The sequence below is a fragment of the Chelonia mydas genome, chromosome 14, assembly GCF_015237465.2.
Source record: "Chelonia mydas isolate rCheMyd1 chromosome 14, rCheMyd1.pri.v2, whole genome shotgun sequence".
Taxonomy (NCBI): domain Eukaryota; kingdom Metazoa; phylum Chordata; order Testudines; family Cheloniidae; genus Chelonia; species Chelonia mydas.
Window position 1 is genome coordinate 799383 of NC_051254.2, and position 19334 is coordinate 818716.

Here is a 19334-nt window from a genome sequence, read left to right on the forward strand (position 1 = left end):
CAAGCTCATAGGTGGGCCTAGGTCCCCTTGCTCCCCAAGGCTGGACCTGTCTCCTCTCAGAATGGTGGCAGGAGGTCTGGCAGTGCTGGCTCACTGCCCCTCAACAGCTGGGCAGGACTTTGACCTAAACTTTTCTTCAGCTGGTGTTTAGAATGAGGTGGCATTTGCTGAGTGTCTGGGATGTGTCCCAATGGTACCAAGTCTAACCCACGCCTCCTCTCCCACAAACACACCCTGCATATAAAGAGAAACCTGTTTGCGCAGCTAGATGGGCCAGCTTTGTGAATGCCACAGGCAGAACTAACACCCTAAATAAGTATTCAGAAGGAAGGTGCAGCTGAGCCCTGGAGAAATACTGAGCTTTGTGCCCAAACCAGGCTATGTTGCCCCCTCTCCTCCTTCAGTCTTCCCTTGCCCCATCCTGCCTTCTTCCTGGGGATAGAACAGACCTGTTTGTTCTATTCATTCCTGTCCTTCCTCCTTGAATGTTCATTCCATTAAGTACACCACTTAAAAGGATAGTGTCTTGTCTATACGGCAACCCCATTGTATGAAAGTTCTGAGCATAGGCTGGTTATTAGCAACTCCTTGGGACACTTGATCTGAGAGATGCTGGGCAAAAAAGAATCCCTTTGCTCTGTTTGTTTCCTTTGTGCGTCTCATGGCACCTCAGCGAGAGTCAGCTCAGTCACGTCCCCTGAACCACTGGACTCAATCCTAGAGATCATCAACCCCACCAGCAGGGAGCCAAGGCAAATGATTCCCAGCTACATGAGTAAAGGAGTAGGGGCTCTGTGGCTCTCAGAAACTGGAATTTTTGAAAACTGGTCAATTTAAAATTTACAGGGTGCCTTTAAGAGGCCTGGGGCTGTCACAGAAGAACTTGTTGTGGCCTGCAGAGGTCCACTGCAGTTCTTCTCAGGTAAAGCTCCTGCTTATGCCATTCCCTCAGCATTGCCAAGCCATTGGGAGTCTGCATTTGATCCATCAGCCCAGGGCGCAGTTCAACTCCACTTAGCAGCACTACAGGGGTAACTCAGCATTTCACTGCATGGCATTAGGCATCTCAGTTAGCAGTAAGCATGACACAGTGCAAGGCAGCGTGGGGACGAGGAGCAGCATGGCTGTGCACACAAACACCTTCCCTCCTCACCCTTATGGGACTCGTATTTACACCTCATCAGTGTTGCATGAACATGGTCCCATCAAGGTAGCCTGTATTGCTACAGAAAACCCTTCCTGTTCTGCCCCGGAGGTTCAACTGAATTTCTGTTATTGCACTCAACGGTGTCATATGGAGAAATTCACTTCTTAGAAGTGGTCTAGCTGCTACTTAAGAAAACAATAATCTCAGAGAGCAGCATGCTGCTGAACAAAAAGGGAAGCAGGAAGGCAAGAAGCCAGGCAGCCTGGTGAAGGGCAAGGTTCAAAAGGTTACTTGAGCCAAACAGAGATCCTTACACATTTGGAAATCTGACCCCAGTGAAACCAAAAACAGGAGGATAAATTACAGCACGGGCTGTATGAGAGGGAAATTTGGAGGGTGACAATGGAATTCCAAGAGCAAACAGCTGAAAGTATCAAAACTAACCACAATATATTCTTGATGTATCTCAGAAGTAGGAAGGCTGTAAAAGAATTGGCGGGTCCGCTGGATCCACAGGGATTAAAGGAGTAAGAACTTTGCTGAGAAGCTACATTATTTCTTTGCAGCAATCTTCCTTGCGGCAGCTGGTAGGGAAATACCATGCTGTTTTCTGTTACTGAAAATGAGGGGGTTTCAGCCTGATGTGCTAAAAGAGGTGCTGGAACAAAGTGATAATTTAAAAAAATAAATCCCCAGGACCAGATGTACATCCCAGAGTTCTCAGAGAACTGCAGTATGCAGTAGATGAACTGCCAGCAAAAATATGCAATATCTCATTAAAAACATCTACTGTACCAGAGGATTGGAGGGTAGCAAATGTTGTACCTCTATTTAAACAAAGTCTCTAGAGGTGATCTAGGGAATGACAGACCAGGAAAGCCTTACATTCGTATCTAGTAAATGGGTTGAAATGATTAAAAAATAGAACAAAACACCTGGAATATGGGTGTAATTATACAGAAAGTCAGGGTAGATGACCTAATGGTCCCTTTCAGTCTTAATATCTATGAATCATATGATGGGGTCTAGCCAGCATGGTTTCTGCAGCGGAAAACCAGGTCTGGCTAATTAGAATTCTTTGAATGTGTCCAGAGTAGCAAATAAAGGTTGACAACATTTATTTAGACTTTCAAAAGCCTTTGACAAGGTCCATCACAAGTGGCTACTAAAGAAACTAAGTCGTCAAGGTGAGAGAGGCAAAGTAGCATCATAGATCAAAAACTAAGAGAGGAAACAAAGAGCATTAAATGGTCAATTTTAATCTTAGCAAAAAGTTAATAGCAGGATCTCAAGAATCTTTACTAGGTCCAGTGTTGTTGACTGTATTTATGTATGATCTGGAATGGGGGTGAGCCGTGAGGTAGGAAAAATTTCAACCCAGGTAGATGAGCAACGTTCTGTTCAATTATGGTAAATGCAAAGTAATGCACACTGGAGGGAAAAACATGCACTACTCCAACACATTGCAGGGGTGTAAACTCAGAGCATCAGTTTTCAAAAGGGACCTGGGCAGCACTGTAGGCTAAGTTAAGGCCTCTGTTCAATGTGCAGCTGCAATCAAAATAGCAAAGGTGTTAGGCTGCAGAAGGAATGGAATAGAGATTAATATGGAAAATATTATAGTGTCATTATGTAAATCAGTGCTATGTTCTCATCTGGAATGTGTGCAGCACTGGCCATCCCATCTCAAAAAGGCTATTACAGAATTTGGGGGGCTGGTTCAGAGAAAAGTGGCGCAATTCCCTTTGGTTGAAGGTATACATCCACAGTTACTCCATTAGATCCATAGCTTAGGAGTATTCTTGGATTCCTTGCTGATGCTGAGATCTCACAGTAACAGCCACGAGTAATGCCTTCTGCCATCTTGGGTTGGCAAGGAGGCTCTGTCCCATCCTAGCGGACAATGACCTGGCTTCAGTTATTCACGTCTTTGTGACCTCTTGGCTGAATTACAGTGATGTGATATACCAGAACATGAAGCCTTCAGCATTTAGGAAATTCCAACCTGTACAGAAACTACTGCGTATTTCCTCAGTACCACAGACTACTGCAAACACACCAGACCTGTCCTCTGCTTTCTACACTGGCTTCCCAGAGAATTTCAAATCAAATTCAAGGTCTTGGTCCTGATCTCCAAGGTATTCAGGGGTATTCAGGATATCTCAAAGATTTCCTGAGCTCTGGAACAAAGACCATAGTCAACAACTCTGTTCCTTAGGCACAATGGGACTCTCTATAAGTTAGCATAAAGCATAAAGTTTGCCTGTGGAGGAGCACGCACTTTCTTGGAGGCCAGTCCCAGACTATAGAATTAACTCCTCCAGGAACTAAGACCATCACAAAACTTGCCACCTTCTGCTCCAAGTGCAAGGCTCATTTCTTTGACCTTGTCTTCTCTAACACAAACACATAGCAACAGGTATATTTAAATAAATAATTTAAAAAAAACCCCTAAAACCCAGCCAAAACAAGACATTCTGCTGCACATACCTTCTCTCCCTAGGGAGGGGCTGAGAGAACCAACACCACATGACAGATGCGTAGTCACATTGTTTAATCCACTACTTGAAGGCGCTCAGATACTGCAGTGATGAACATGATATAAGATCCTCTATAGAATAGATAATGACTAGAGCATGGAAAAAACTCATATGAAAAGAGACCAGAAAGACTCGGCTCATTTACCGTAGGAAAGGAGATGAATAAGAAAGGACATGAAAACGTGTATGAAATAATGAATGCTCTGGGAAAGGGAGATTGGGAGCTTGTTTTCCGTCTCATAACACAAGAACAAAGGACAGCCCACAAAACTGAAAAATGGCAAATTCAAAACTGGGGAAAGGAAATACTTCTTCATGCATTGGATAATTAGAACTCTCTGCCACTGGATGTTGTTGGGGCTTAGAATTTAACAAGATTCCAAGAGGGATCAGATGCTTATGTGGATAAAACAACTCTGCAAAGTAATAACTAATGCTAAACAATATTTGGAGGACTATAAAACTTAATCTTTCAGGGTTTAAATGATCTCTAATTATTAGAGATCTGAATGAGAATTTCATGGGGAGGAGGGCGGATTATCTCACATCTTCCTATTCTAGGATTTCTTGCACCTTGCTCTGAAGGCTCTGGCACTGGCCACAGCAGGGAACAGGGTACTGGACTAGATGAACCATAGGTACAATACATTGGGGCAGTTCCTATATCCCTGATAGGACATTGCTCTGAAGAAGCTCTCACAGGCTAGAATTTGAGCTAGCAGTGTTCTGCAGAGTTCATATGACTAGGAATTTAGCTGATATTAGCAGAGCACTAGGCTGGAAAGCTCATCTAAATATCTCATTAGCCATTTCAAACATAACTAAGTCCATTCTGGAACAGGGCAGCAGGCCCCATGGTATCTATCTATGGGGCTGGGTGAACACTCGGGGATCTTCTTTCACCACGGATACGTGTGTTGCTTTTTATTCCTGCCCTCATTCGGGACATGACACTATGGGGCATTTTCAGCATCACAGAAGGTCAGGGTTGGAAGGGACCTCAGGAGGTCATTTAGTCCAAACCCCTGGTTGAAGCAGGACCAATCCCCAATTTTTGCCCCAGATCCCCAGATGGCCCCCTCAGGGACTGAGCTCACAACCCCGGGTTTAGCCGGCCACTGCTCAAACCACTGCGCTCTCCCTCCCCCCGATGGTGCCGTGAAGGCCAAGACTGTAACAGGGTCGAAAAAGGAAACAGCAACGCTGAGGGCTGCAGAAGCTGGGGACGGGGCCGAGGCGCAGGCCTGCTGGACGATCCGGCCGGCCGGGGACAAGGCCAAGAGCAGGCTCTGGGCCGGGGGGGGGGGAGCAGCGAGGGGCGGCGGCCGCCGGGGAAGGGAAGTCCGCGGGGTCCGGAACGGGCTGCGGCAGAGCCGGGTCCGGGGCAGGGCCAGGGAAACACCAGGCCCCAAAGAAAACCTGCAGCCGCCACGGGCGCGGCCCTTCCCGGGGACACCAGGCTCGGGCTGCCCCCAGGCCCCGGCGGCGAACCTGGGACCCGCCCGGCACCTCTGGCCGGACTGGGGCCCTCGCGCGCCCCAGGCGGGGAGTCGGCGGGGCGGGCCGGGCCCGGCCCAGCCTCCCGCCCTGAGTCCGGACAGCGGGGAAACCTCGGCCGCGGGCGCCACGCGCAGCAGCCACTTCCGGGGAGCTCCGCTCCCTGCCCGGAAGAGATTCCCCGCCCTTCCGGGTCAGAAGGCGGCAGGGGCAGACGCGGCCCAGTCAGAATCCAACACGAACGAGTTCCGCTGTCCCTCACAGCGCATGCGCAGCAACCGCCCTTTGCGGGGGGGGCTGCCCGAGTGCCACGTTCAAGAGGCGCCGGCGAGGGGCGGGTCTGGTCCAGTCACCAATCAGAATCGGTCGCTGCGAGCCTGAGGCGGTAGCGTTGACCAATCGCAGGTGACAGAGCGGGCGAAACGACCAATTACAGGATGCTAAAAGAAAGCGAGGCAGGAGGTGGTCAGGAAGGGGCGTGGCGTCCGGATCAGCAAATAGAAAACGAAGAGAGTCCCGGGCGCTCGGCCAAGCCAATGGGAGAGGAAGGCGAGGGCGACGGGCTCAGCCAATAAGGAGCGCCGCGGCGGGGAGGGGGCGGGTTTATAAGAGGGAGGCGGGTGCCGAGGACTTTCCTTCCGCCGCGGTTCCGACTCGTCGCTGCCCAGCCTGTCCCCGGCCCGCCTCTGACACCGCCATGAAGCTGCTGAGCGCCCTGGTGCCGCCGCTGCTGGGCCTGGCGCTGCTGGGCCTGGCCCGGCCGGGCCGCGCGGAGGCCGCCGGCGAGGAGGAGGAGGAGGACGGGGTGCTGGTGCTGCGCGCGGCCTCCTTCGAGCGCGCGCTGGCGGCCCACAAGCACCTGCTGGTGGAGTTCTGTGCGTGCGCGCGGGGCCAGGCCCCCGGGGCGGGTGTGGGGGGCTGCGCGCGCGGGGCGGGGCGGGTGTGGGGGGCTGCGCGCGCGGGGCCCGGCTGCGGGGGGAGGGAGGGTCTGGGGGGCCAGGCTGCGGAGGTAGCGGGGGGGGCTGCGCGCGCGGGGCCCGGCTGCGGGGGGAGGGGGGGTCTGGGGGGCCCGGCTGCGGGGGGAGGGGGGGTCTGGGGGGCCCGGCTGCGGGGGGAGGGGGGGTCTGGGGGGCCCGGCTGCGGGGGGAGGGGGGGTCTGGGGGGCCCGGCTGCGGGGGGAGGGGGGGTCTGGGGGGCCCGGCTGCGGGGGGGTGGCTGCGCGCGCGGGGCTCCCCAGGCGGCTCGGTTGGCCGCAGAGGCCCCTGGACGCGGCGCCTCCGCCCGGGGGCTGGTGGGCAGCAGCGGCCTGAGCCCGTCCCGTCCCTTCCCTTCCAGACGCCCCGTGGTGCGGCCACTGCAAGGCGCTGGCCCCCGAGTACGCCAAGGCGGCGGCCCAGCTGCAGGCTGAGGGCTCCGGGATCAGGCTGGCGAAGGTGGACGCTACAGAAGAGTCGGAGCTGGCCCAGCAGTTCGGGGTTCGAGGCTACCCAACTATTAAATTCTTCAAAAACGGAGACAAATCTTCCCCCCGAGAGTACACGGGTGAGCGAAGGCGCCTGCCCTGACCCTGCTGCCGGCGCCTCGCCTGTTCAGTCTCGGCGGTGTCGCTGAGCGGTCCTGAGATGCGTTGGGTTGGACTCCACTGTGTTGTAACGCCTCTGCATCGAAACCAGAGCCCCCACAGCGATCCGCCCCGACACCGGGCGGGCAGGTCGGGCTGAGCATGCCACGTTCTTGGGGGACATACTTCGATCTGTTTTATGCACCGATTCTGCAGTACAGAGATGTGGATTGTATCCGAATGGAATGAGCTGATGTGCTTCTGTGTCTTGGGTATTAGTTGTGGTGTGCCTCTCCAGGGTCAGGAGGAATGAGAATGTAACTAGACTGTGTTAAGTGTGTCCAGAACATGCTCTGGTAGACGAGGAGGAGGAGATCTCTTCCAAAAGAGAAGTAGTTTACCAAACTTGTGAATGGGGGCAGGGTGTATTGTTGCTGGTGGAATAAGTAGGCAGTGTCAGCATCTGGAAACAGAGCAGGGCTGAGGTGAGAGGTTTGCTGAAAACAGAACTGTAGGCTTTGCTGTCTATTCATTCAGTTTTTCTTCCATATACTGAGGTGAGCTCTGTGGTGTCGCTCTGGGCGGAAATGTTAGAGGAATAAGTTTGGAGACACCCTATAGCAAGTTCCCTAAAACTTTAAATAAAAGATAAAGAAGCCATAAATTCTACAGTGCTAGAGAGTAGAAGTCCCAGTGTAGATTTTGTCACTTAAGGGTGTGCATCTCTCATCCCTGACCAGCAGAAAATGCTGAGTCCGTACATGAGCAGTGCATCCAAGCCAGGGTGTATGATCATGTGTGGACTCCTAGGGTTTAGTGATAAGAAAGCAGCATGATTAAAGCTCAGTTTGTAATGATTATGTAGTGATGTACAAGGCTGGAATCAAACTACTTGAGGCAGCTGCTGTGAATGATAAATGTAAAAGTCTTGGGGAGGGAATGTTTGATCAACCTGACTAAAATAAAAGCTCTCAAAGGCTGTAGTAAGTTCTAAACATTTAGATTCTTTTGCAGGCAAAAACATCTCAGTGTGCTAAAACAAGATGAAAAATACTGATATTTTTCTATATGAAAATCCCAGAATCCTTCAGGAGGTCTACAGTGCTGATAACACTGGTCAAAGTCTAAATGTGCTTAGGCCAGCCTGGTGACTGAAAACAGTATGTGAAAGGAGTGGATTCCAGAGAATCCTTGTACCTTGGTTCAGGGTGGTATGGGTGGGTATTAGTTGCTACAGAGAATGCCTTGGACTTCGTAGGTCGGTGCAGGGCTTTGCTTGGTCCAGGAATCAGCTCTGATGGAAGGTGAAAAGAAAAGTAGAGAAGATTTGGGCTGGGGGGGGGGTGTGTGTGAATGGACCCCTTGTTCCTCACGTCCCAGATCAGGTGCTCTGAAATGTCCTTAGAGTTAGGACACATACTCATGCCTTCATCTGTAAAAGTAAAGATGAACACTGAACTTTCTCATCTTTCTAGCTGGCAGAGAGGCTGATGATATTGTAAACTGGCTGAAGAAACGCACTGGTCCAGCCGCCACTACCCTGGCAGATGCTGCTGCAGCTGAGGCACTAGTGGATTCCAGTGAAGTCACTGTGATTGGGCTCTTCAAGGTAGTGTTTGGGTTTAGATCTCAGAAGGGCACATTGCATGTCTGCTGCAGATTTTCTGCCTGTGGCAACTCTGGCAGCTTACTAAATCAAGCACAGCTGTTACCTAACATTCCCTGTCCTGCTGTGCTGAATATTCACTGGACACCTCAAACTGACATGCAGTGTAAAACACCTTTTTTCCCTTCTCTCCCAGGATGTGGAGTCAGAGGCTGCCAAGCAATTCTTGCTGGCAGCCCAGTCCATTGATGACATTCCTTTTGGGATCTCTTCCAGCAGTGATGTCTTCTCCAAATACGAGCTCAGCAAAGACGGTGTTGTCCTTTTTAAGAAGGTAAGGAGTGGTTCAAAACACATGCCACGCTTAATCTGAATTTCTCTACCTATTAATGTTCCAGGTGACCATTTAAGATGAGTGTCTGAACTCTGAGCATTTAACAGTACTCTCTGTAGGGTAACTTTCACTCTTTCCCCTGTATAGTTAATATCCCTGTTCATGGATCTTTCACAGCAGTTGGGAGGAAAACCTTTTTCTGAATTTTAAAAAAAAAAAGTTGTAAAACTGCAGACTCTCCGGAGGACACAGTATGGGTGTAGAACCTGAAACTAATGATAAACCGCCTAGATTTCAGATTTGAAATTGTGGCTCCCCTGTTCAGCAGGGGGCAGCATTGTCAGTCATCTGGACAGGGTGTGGTGTCTTGTGCATGTTCCTGGAACTCACTGGACATGAGTCCTGAGTTACCTTTAGCTTCTGCCTTTTTCTTGTCTCAGGTTTCTGGCTGCTGTGAAGTTTAATGTTCACTGTGAACTCGGGTTTCAGAGTAGCAGCTGTGTTAGTCTGTATTCGCAAAAAGAAAAGGAGGACTTGTGGCCCCTTAGAGACCAACACATTTATTTGAGCATAAGCTTTCATGAGCTACAGCTCACTTCATCAGATGCATTCAGTGGAAAATACAGTGGGGAGATTTATATAGATAGAGAACATGAAACAATGGGTGTTATCATACACACTGTAACGAGTGATCACTTAAGGTGAGCTATTACCAGCATCGCAAAAAGAAAAGGAGTACTTGTGGCACCTTAGAAACTAACAAATTTATTTGAGCATTTATGGAGTTCACTACTGCTGCCTCCTTCTGCCTCTAAGAGCTGTTGTACAACAGCATCCAGGGCCCTACTGCCGTGCCTCACTTCCCATGCCATGCCCTTCTCAGCTTGCTCTTCTTTTAGCTGAAGCATCCTTAATGTGCGCATCCTTGTCCTCTAGTGGGCTCAGCTGTCTGACATGTTTGACATGCCCAGTAGGTGGATGCAGCTTTAGCCACCTTGGGGTTACAGCAGGGTGGGTTAGGAGGAGGGTTTGCATATTCTTGTGGCAGAGTTAGGGTGCACTACAGAGTCATGGTTTTGGCAAGATCTGCAGAATTGCAAGATGTGAACTGGCGGATGCCTCCAGCCAATTAAAATAGCTTGTTACCCTTCAGCCTCATGGGGAACAGAGCTGAGGAGTAGGGTTGGGGAGCTGAAGCTCCCTGGGAGAAGAGCTGGTGGTGCTAGTGCATTGACATGTGGTGAGAGGCAGGGCAGAAAGCTGCTTTGGGTTAATTCTGTTTAACCAGGCTTTACTCTCCTCCACTGTTCTTCCTGTAAATTAAAAGGCTCCAAAGTTGTTGCAGTAATTGGACTGCAGCTCCTAAAGCTGTTATACTTAAACCGGATTCATGAGTCTAGGGGCTCAGATTAGAATGGTTTGAAGATGCAGCACCTGTCTGTGGAAAGCAAATAGCTATTCCAGTGGCTGTTTCTTTTAAAGCTTGTAGGATCCCCCTCTGGTTTTCTCTGAGGCTATTCCAGTTGTACCCTGCCCTTAGGGAATGCTGCTTTCACTGCATGCCAGAGGGTGTCTGATGGCTGGCTGTTTATATGGAGTCTTCACACCATTTATTTCGGCTGCTGCTAACTGGCTGAAATATCTTTGTAGAGGGTTTTACAGCTTCTCTGACAAGGGTGTTAGGAGCGAAGACCTGCGTTCAAGTGAGCGAGTCCCTTTGAGTGAAGGACTTGTTCTTTTCACCACTGTCACTATTGACCCTGGTTTATAAACTCCAGAGTTGTCTGTGTAGGAAGTGCTCTTGCTTCCGAGGCCGGTGGAACAGAAAGGCGTTTGTTTGATTTGTTCCTTATGCTAACTCTCAATGAGCTGACCAGCGCAGAGGAAAGTGACGATGTCCTTAAGCCTCCAAACATGCCCTGTCTCCGTCAAACCAAGCTTGAAAATAAGCAGTGACAGTAAGCAAGAAAGGGTTAAATAAGAATCATGCCACTCTCCATTTAACCAGGAGCTATACACATCTGTGGAATTCGGCTCTGATTCCAGGTCCCTGCAGTTAGTCTGGTCTAGGCTGGGAAAAGGGCTTACCAGCTGGTCACCCTTCAGTCTTTGTGGCTTGTCTGGGTTTGAATGTTGCCTTTTAAACAAGCCTCTTGAGGATATTAAGGAGCTGACCTAGTTACCCTTAGAGAAGTCATCCAGCTTGCTTCTCATTTTAAACACCAGCATTCTCTTGTTCAGCTTCACCTGAAGTCTGTTCAGCACTGCCATTTTGGGTTACTTCATTCCACCATCTTGCTGCTGCACCCCTCATGCATCTTGAATATTGCATGCAGATATGGTCACCCCATTTCAAAAAAATATATTTGAATTGGAAAAGGTTCAGAAAAGGGCAACAAAAATGACTAGGGGTATGGAACTGCTTCCATATGAGGAGAGATTAATAAAACTGGGACTTTTCAGCTTGTGGAAAAGACAACTAAGGGGGGAATATGATAGAAGTCTAAAAATCATGACTGGTATGGAGAAAGTAAATAAGGAAGTGTTTACTACTTTTCATAACACAACTGGGGGTTACCAAATGAAATTAATAGGCGGCAGGTTTAAAGAAAAAAAAAAAAGGAACGGCAAAGAGTCCTGTGGCACCTTCTAGACTAACAGACATATTCGAGCATAAGCTTTTGTGGGTGAATGCCCAGTTCAAAAGGAAGTATTTCTGAACTCAGTGTGGTCAACCTGTGGAACTCTTTGCCAGAAGCTCTTGTGAAGGCCAAGACTGTAACAGCGTTTAAAAAGAACTAGATAAATTCATGGAGGATAGGTCCATCAATGGCTATTAGCCAGGATGGGCAGGGATGGTGTCCCTAGCCTCTGTTTGCCAGAAGATGGGAATGGGTGACGGGATGGATCACTTGATGATTGCCTGGTCTGTTCATTCCCTCTGGGACACCTGGCATTGGCCACTGTCTGAAGACCGAATACTGGATTAGATGAACCTTTGGTATGACCTGTATAGCCGTTCTTGCTTGCACATCCTGTTTTTTAACCTTGATGCTCCTCTGCTGTTCCCCTCTTCAGGCTGCCTGGGAAGGTTCTGAGAATCGAGGGCAATAATAGGTGGTGGTCTAATAGAAAATGGGACTTGGCATCTGTTCTGCAGCTTCTCCTCCAATATCTGTTCTTGTGTCACTAACAATAGAGGGTGACACATCCTCAGTACGTTGAGTAAACTGCTATTTATTAGCAGCTGTGTTGTGGGCTTTGCTGCTTGACACCAGCTCCTTTCTAATAGCTGTTTATTGGCTAATGTATGTGCTTCAACTCAGACCTGTATGCTGACTTCTGTTGTGCAGAGTGCTGCCCTTGCCCAGTCATTGACTCTAGGATTTGCAGCAGCTTCTCACTAGTTTGTCTAGCACTGCCTAGAATGCTGCGAAGCAGCTGTTAAATTAGAAGTCCCCCTCCAAGGCATGTCTTCCGAATCCTTTTGTATTCTTGCAGAATAGTGCCAAGAGCTAGGTGCAGTGTCCTCTCCATTGCATCTTAGCTTACTGTCTAGGGAACTTCATGTCTCCCTGCTCAGTAGAATGAGAGCTTTGGTTTAGATTACATCAAGGATTAAATCTTGAGTATTTTGTTTCTTGCAGTGTTAGCTGGAAATCTGCTTCCTTGTCAGTAGGTGGCAGAACCATGAAGTTGGGCTGGCCCCTCCCAGGCCTTGGTTCTTTACTGGGATGTTTCTGTATGTGGTTTACTTGGAATGTGCTGTACTTGCTGATCTCTCTGAATGCCAAGGTAGTAAGTGTTTCTGCATGTAGGGATTAACTTTAACCCTTAAGAAAATAACCCCTTTGTCTCCCCAGTTTGATGAAGGTCGCAACAACTTTGAAGGTGACATTACAAAAGAGAACTTGCTGAACTTCATCAAGTCTAACCAGTTGCCTCTGGTAATTGAGTTCACTGAACAGGTATGGCCTTCCAGTACATAATTAGCTCTTCAGTCTCTCTCACATGTTCTGAGCCCATAAGACTATGGATGGGAAGCTTTCCTTCTGGCCTGGAGCCTACTGTGCCTAGATTAAGCAGGAGACCCAAGAGGGAGCCAGGGATAAGTTTGCTCCTCAGAGTGGCACTTATATTCTTGGTGACTCCCTTGGCACCATCAGGGCAGAAAAGCCCATTGGCTCTGGCCCTGGGATTATTTGTCCTCCTAATGTGGAGTTTGTTGTATTTCTCCCAGACTGCTCCGAAGATCTTTGGAGGAGAGATCAAGACTCACATCCTGCTGTTCCTGCCAAAGAGTGTTGATGACTATCAAGAGAAACTAGACAACTTCAAGACAGCAGCTGGGAACTTCAAAGGGAAGGTGAGAAGGGCAGTCACTCCTAGCCCATGCAGAGCATTAAGTAGCACTGATTTCTAACATCTCCCTCAGTCTCCTTTTTTCTGTATTTGGATCTCCCAATAGCCAGGTGCCTTAGTCACTTGCTGCTATATATAGATCCCATTGAGGAGGGTGTATTAGGTTAGAGTGGCAGCTTGACTCTTGATTTTTTTTTTTTTCCTTCTGACTGGTGTAAAATAGCCCTCTAATGTAACTTGTGGCACACGAAGGTGTTTGTCTTCATGCACATTGCTTTGGCCACTACAGCCCCAGAATTGTACTGGAATAAAGTGGCCCACATTCTGCCGTGGGCTCAAGGGGGTAGGGAAGTGACTTTATAGCAGAGTTGCTACCATATAAATTCATTCATGTCTTTAATATCTACATTTGACTTTCCTCCAAAGATCCTGTTCATCTTCATAGACAGTGACCATAGCGACAACCAGAGGATCCTGGAGTTCTTTGGCCTAAAGAAGGAGGAGTGCCCAGCTGTGCGCCTCATCACTCTGGAGGAAGAAATGACTAAATACAAACCTGACTCGGATGAACTGACAGCAGAGAAGATCAAGGAGTTCTGTGACCAGTTCCTGGAGGGCAAAGTCAAGGTAAGGGGCCGAATGCTGTTCTTTGGATCCTGACATAAGCAGAGATGTGGGAGTGATCCCTGCTCTAAGAATTTGTGTGAAACCTTTTACAGGTCACATGGGGAGAGTCCTTTCAAATTAGCTTTGTAGTATGTTTAATGGCATAGTATCTAGTGAGCCACATGCTGACATCCAAAGGGCAGAGCCAGTGGGGCATGGTGCCAGCACAGAAATAACTATTTTATCAGCATATGAAGGCAATCACAATAAAGCGTGGTTCCTGTCTCTGCACTTCATATGCCCTGGTGGTGCATGCTGCAGCTGCTACTCCTGTTTTCTCAGCCAGCTGAGAACTTTGTAGCCTCTTGCTCATGGTGGGAATCCTCAGTCTTAATCTGAAGATTGAGGTAGCTATGCACAGCCTAGCACAGTAGCGATTTCAAATGGGGCTCTGTTCCAATGTCACACTGGGAATGACTTTCTCAGTAATTCACACTTAGTGAACAAACTTCCCCTCTGAAGAACTCAGCTGCAGCCTTTCCCATGCAGGGGCACCAGCAGTTCAGACATGTCCAGGTTAGGGGGTGGGGGATTCTCCATGAGAGGAGGAAATGACTGATTCAGCTGACTGCTTATAGCCCATGGCTGATCTGTTCCATGTCTGGGAGAAGTCGGGTTTTCCTGGGAGCATGATTTTGTCTGCACATTCCACATTGCTATATGCATGCGGGTTCAGTCCCTCTTCTCCAATTCCAGCCCCACCTGATGAGCCAAGATTTGCCTGATGACTGGGACAAACAGCCTGTCAGAGTTCTGGTTGGAAAGAACTTTGAAGACATTGCTTTTGATGAGACCAAGAATGTGTTTGTGGAGTTCTGTGAGTATTTTGAGCATGCTGAATAACAAATTGCAGGAAAGCAGCCCAGTTGGGGATGGTATATGGGGAGGAACCTAGAGAGAGAGAGATATATGCTGGATGACCTGGAAGGGGAGATTCTCCTTTACTGCAGGGCTAAGACTAGGCTGGCAAGCATCAGAGTTGAGCACCCAGCCCTTCCCCTTGTCTGGGTGGCCTCCAAGCTTCATATTGCCTTTTAATTTACAGATGCTCCCTGGTGTGGTCACTGCAAACAACTGGCTCCTATCTGGGACAAACTGGGAGAGACTTACAAGGACCATGAGAACATTGTCATTGCCAAGATGGACTCAACAGCTAACGAAGTGGAGACGGTGAAAGTCCACAGTTTTCCCACACTCAAGTTCTTCCCTGCAGGCCCTGGCAAAAATGTAAGCAGGCTGCTGAATTCCAGGGACTTGTGGGTGGATCATCTCGAGCAAGGGAGAGTTAGAAACTTAAAGCCTCGTTCTGCTCTCTTGTGTGCCTGGGGCTCTAGCACCCATTTGGGAGATGTGCTTTCAGATTTGAAAAGGTTGGTTTGGCACATTCCAAAAGGCTTTGGTGGGCCTTTGGGGGATGGGCTGAGTTGCAGGAGGGTGAGGGAGACAGCCAGGGCAGACATGGGTGCAGCACTAGATGAGGCTGGGGGAAGTGCAGCAGAGGACAGTGTGCTCATCTGCGGGCTGTCTTCTCGCAGCAATCTCTGAGGTCTAGTGGCTGAGCTGCTCCTTCGTCTCATGTGGGTGAGGGTGAATTTTACATTTCCTCTTGCTTGGCATTTTTGAAAACTGCTGTTCAGAAAGAGAATTGTTCCCCCCAAGGGCTTGATTCTGTTTGGGTTAAGCAGCATCTCTCCTGGCTTTTCCCCTACAGGTCATACACTACAATGGGGAGAGGACGCTAGAAGGCTTCCAGAAGTTCCTAGAAAGTGGAGGCCAGGATGGTGCTGGGGATGAAGAGGTGAGTAGCCCATTCATTGGGGAGCCTTGGTTTGCAGTGCTTGCAAAGTGTGTGGAGTTGGTAGCAGCATTAGGACTTAAACCCCTACAATAGGTCCTGGCTTCGAGAGCCACTTCTGGTTCTTCCCAGCAGGATAAATGCTGTGTGGGCAGTGGCAACACTAAACAAATCCCTGCAAAGCTGGAAGTCTGGCTGGCCAGTGCAGTCTGATGGGCTGCTGCTGGCTGGGACTGTCAGGCTGTGAGGCATGAACACATGAATGTGAACTGAGGGATCATTAATCTGTTAAATCCATATAGCCCTGCCTTTCCCATCTCTGGTCACAACAGTGAGGCTGCTTGAAGGCTCAAGGCCCGTACTTGGTTCAGGATCTTTTCCTCTCCATATAAATCCCTCTGCCTTGGCCAGCTATGTCTGTGGTTCTAGACCCATGTGAGATTGCTGCCTTTGCTGTTAGGCCCACCATGATGGCAGGACAGCCCATCAGCAGGTGGTAGTGCCCTTTCTGCTTCTGGAGTAAGGCTGCTCCCCTTCCTGCCAGCCTGTGCACTATTATTCTTAAATTCAGTTTCTCTTTGTTCATTTTAACAGGTTCAAGTTCTGAAGGGAGAGATGCTGGTCTCTTGTAATTATCTGTGGCCAATGCATTCAGATTCTCCTATCCAATCCCTAGTAACATGAGTAGTCTGTACTGCATATGCAGTGTCATGATTCACCACTTCCTTCTGCCTTTAGGGCCCCTGTCCATTGTTCTCTAACTACTGGCTTTTATGTGACTCTGGGATTTTTTTCACACTGATCTCAAAAGAGTTCCCTGAATGGCCAGTGTAACGATTGTTGCCATTAACATGCCAGGTGGAGCAGAGCATGGATTGGACTGGAGTGCGTGGGATAGGAGATGGTGCTTCAGCAGCCTGACTGCTGTGCCTAAATCTGGGGCTCCAGGGTCCTGTCTGCATTGTGCCAGATCAGAACCAGCAGCTGTTGACAAATGTTATATTTTAAACAGGATCTGGAGGACCTGGAGGCTGATGAGACTGATCTTGAGGAAGGTGAGGAGGACCCGAAGATCCACAAAGATGAACTGTAAAGAGGAGACTCTAATCTGCATATCCCAAAGAGCAGACACTACACTGGCTGCCCTGTCACAGGGCCTAGCGAGTCCAGAAACCCATTCGGATTTAAACTAGAAGGTGTTGGCTGGAAATGCAGGGATTGGTTTAAAGTAACACTTCATCCTAACTTGTCTGTACACTTGACTGTCTCCTCTTACTTTTCAGTTCTGAGAAGGGGTCTGTCGCTAGGTAGCTGCCCAGGCACCTGGGCCTCTTACTTTTTTTATTGTGATGTACTTTTTTTGTACATGGATTTGTTCCAAGTGTTCTGTTCTTCTGGGTAGAAGTGGGCTGTGAAGTGGCAGCATGAGTCTCACTGCCTGACATTTCAGAGCCTCACCAGTAATGCCTCCTAGACAAGCTTAGTTTTTTCTCTTCTAGATCTAAAGGCCATAACTACTCTCCACCTGGCAGAGCCCTAACTATTGTCTCAGCTCTTCTTCCCTGGAATTGCCATCCTTCTGTGGGAGGAAAACCACTAACCTGACTTCAGGGGTCCCAGGGGCAGGGGAGTGGGCAGATGTTCCCCTTTAACACATCATTGCATGGCTAAAGGTCTCATTTGCCTTTCCCTTGGAAAGACGAATGGAGATGACTGTTCCAAAGATCAGGAAGGGTGGAGCATTCTGCCAGCATTGGCTGTGGCAGGCTCTGGGGAGGGAAGACCCAACTGCTGGCTCACCTGCATAGACAGGACCTAATGGCATTGCCACCATCTTCCTGGTCAAACAAGACTCTGTTCCTCAATCATTTTCTGTGCATTTTTTTGTGTGTGTGGGAGAGGGTTTCTGGGCAGACAGGGTGGCACTGGGGTGGGGGCCTGATAGAATGCAGCAAACAGGACACTTCTGATTACTGGGTTGTAGGGAGCAGGGACTTGGGAACAGGGGAGTGCTGTGAAAGTCTGAGTGAAATCAGGCTTGTTCTAAGCATTCCACCACAATGTTGGAGCTGAACTTGTTGGCCAAATAAAGTTGAGATTTTAATACTATCCTGTGTCTTTAACGCTAAATGTCAAACCCAGAGCTCATTTTATAATCAGCCAGTTTCCTGATCCCCCAGCTGGAATTCTGCAAGAGACTCAGAGGTCTGAATGTGGGGGAAGGAGTCCTGCAGCTGACTTGGTGATCAGGATAAAATCCCTAAACTCCTTTTCCCTGTCCTTACAAGAGTGATATTGACCCTCCACTTGAAACATGCAGTGCTGTACAGGAGCCAAGGACTAGGCCTTGCTGAATCATTGCCATGATGTGCAATGCAAGAAGTTGGTGAGAGTAGCATTGAGTCAATCATTTATTAAAGGGATCCATAAAATAAACTTCTGCAATACCACACCAGCTTGCCTTCAACTGTCCAGCCAGACATTGTGATGGTCTTAAACCCAAACATGCTTGGCCCAAAGGCTCAAGCCTTGTCCCCTTGCAGACCAGTGTTGGGCCAATACCATATACTTGGAAGCCAGAGTCCACTTTGTTCACCTGCCCCACAGCAGTTCATGCCACCTGGCTGTTGGAAGTGAAATGTCTGGACTGCCATAGGTCTGAATGGGAGCAACTAGGGAAAATCTCCCTTGTTCCTGAGAGCAGCCTCTGGGTGCAGTTGGAATACAAATAGTATTCCAGCCATTTTATGCCAGGATCTCTAATACCCTGCCTAAACCTGCCTGCACTTGTGGTAGCTGCCTAACAAGACACAACCTGTGTTGCCAGCAGGTGAGCATGGATGTGGATGCTTGAGGTACTGATCAATCCCAAATGCCCCTGGCTGAAAGCACTGTTCTAGAGCAGTGGAAATGATGGGACATCATTATCCTCAGAGTTAATCCCAGGAACCTGCATTCAGAGAACTTGGTGTTTGTTGCTATGCTGCTCAGGGTCACATGATCCCACTGAGTCTCCCTGCTATTACCAAGCTAGCTACTGACCACTAGAAATATTCTTGTAAACAAATATTCTGGGTCACAGGAGGGAGGAGGGTCATGCCACATCCTCCAGCTGCCTTCCCTTCCATGTGGGTGTAGAGAACTGGTGCCTCCAGCAGCTAGGGGATGGGGACAGAGCCTCACACTGAGTTGTGATCATAACAACTCCCTAGTTTCTCAGTCACTCCATGTGCACAGGCATTCACCAAGCAAAAGCCACCACACTCAGTAGTAAGGAGGCCACCGGATTCGTCTGTAAGGTGGGTCCTTCTACCTGAGCCACAAGGCCTGCGCGGGGCGCTTTGCTTTGCTGGTTGAGCTGTTAGGTGGAGGACTTCGGTCTCCAAGGCGATTTTCTTTAAGCATGTAACATGTGAAAGTGCTACAACTTCCAAAGTAGGTGTGTGCTGGGGTGTTCCCCAAGCTTTCCCCATCTGCTGGCTCTGCTGCTTGGGCTCCATCCTGCACAGGGAACCATAGGAAGTCCTATTACCACTCGGCTACCCCACTATTTACCAGGCAGCACCTGTGCCCAGCGGGAAGCTGGCCACTGATACCTGTTCCCTTTGTGGAAGCAGCTGCTTTGCACGTGGGGGCGGGGGGGGGGGAAGAGTCTTAAGATGGTTACTTTGCAAAGGCTTTTTGGCTGGTTACCTCCTCCAGAAAATCCTGTTTTGTGGGTGGGTATGTGGCCTGAGCCCTTTACACCTGGGTTTGTCTGACACAAACAAGGCTGAGCTCTTTAGAGGTTGCCCTCTGAGCACAGGCATGAGCCTGGACAACTGAT

General features: G+C 49.2%; 1 protein-coding gene and 1 long non-coding RNA gene across 2 annotated transcripts; one reads left to right on the plus strand and one right to left on the minus strand.

Annotated features, from left to right (window-relative positions):
- Positions 1 to 2386: 2386 nt before the first annotated feature.
- On the minus strand, positions 2387 to 5430 carry LOC119567698. Its single transcript, XR_005227713.2, has 2 exons — positions 3638 to 5430; positions 2387 to 3327 (listed from the first exon to the last, which is right to left on the minus strand). It is a non-coding gene; the product is annotated as an uncharacterized LOC119567698 (long non-coding RNA).
- Positions 5431 to 5717: 287 nt separating this feature from the next.
- Positions 5718 to 17617, plus strand: P4HB (prolyl 4-hydroxylase subunit beta). Its single transcript, XM_037913848.2, has 11 exons — positions 5718 to 6059; positions 6520 to 6726; positions 8221 to 8354; positions 8548 to 8685; positions 12549 to 12653; positions 12926 to 13051; positions 13474 to 13674; positions 14410 to 14530; positions 14759 to 14940; positions 15425 to 15511; positions 16521 to 17617. The coding sequence occupies exons 1-11, from the start codon at positions 5882 to 5884 to the stop codon at positions 16599 to 16601; spliced, it is 1560 nt and encodes a 519-aa protein (XP_037769776.1). The 5' UTR covers positions 5718 to 5881; the 3' UTR covers positions 16602 to 17617.
- Positions 17618 to 19334: the final 1717 nt, after the last annotated feature.

What these genes read in the sequence shown, in the direction of transcription:
- P4HB (XM_037913848.2), top strand. Translation starts at nt 5,882, where the DNA reads ATGAAGCTGCTGAGCGCCCTGGTGCCGCCGCTGCTGGGCCTGGCGCTG. An exon ending in TTCCCCCCGAGAGTACACGG is followed by an intron (nt 6,727 to 8,220) that starts GTGAGCGAAGGC and finishes TCATCTTTCTAG; the next exon opens with CTGGCAGAGAGGCTGATGAT. An exon ending in CTGTGATTGGGCTCTTCAAG is followed by an intron (nt 8,355 to 8,547) that starts GTAGTGTTTGGG and finishes CTTCTCTCCCAG; the next exon opens with GATGTGGAGTCAGAGGCTGC.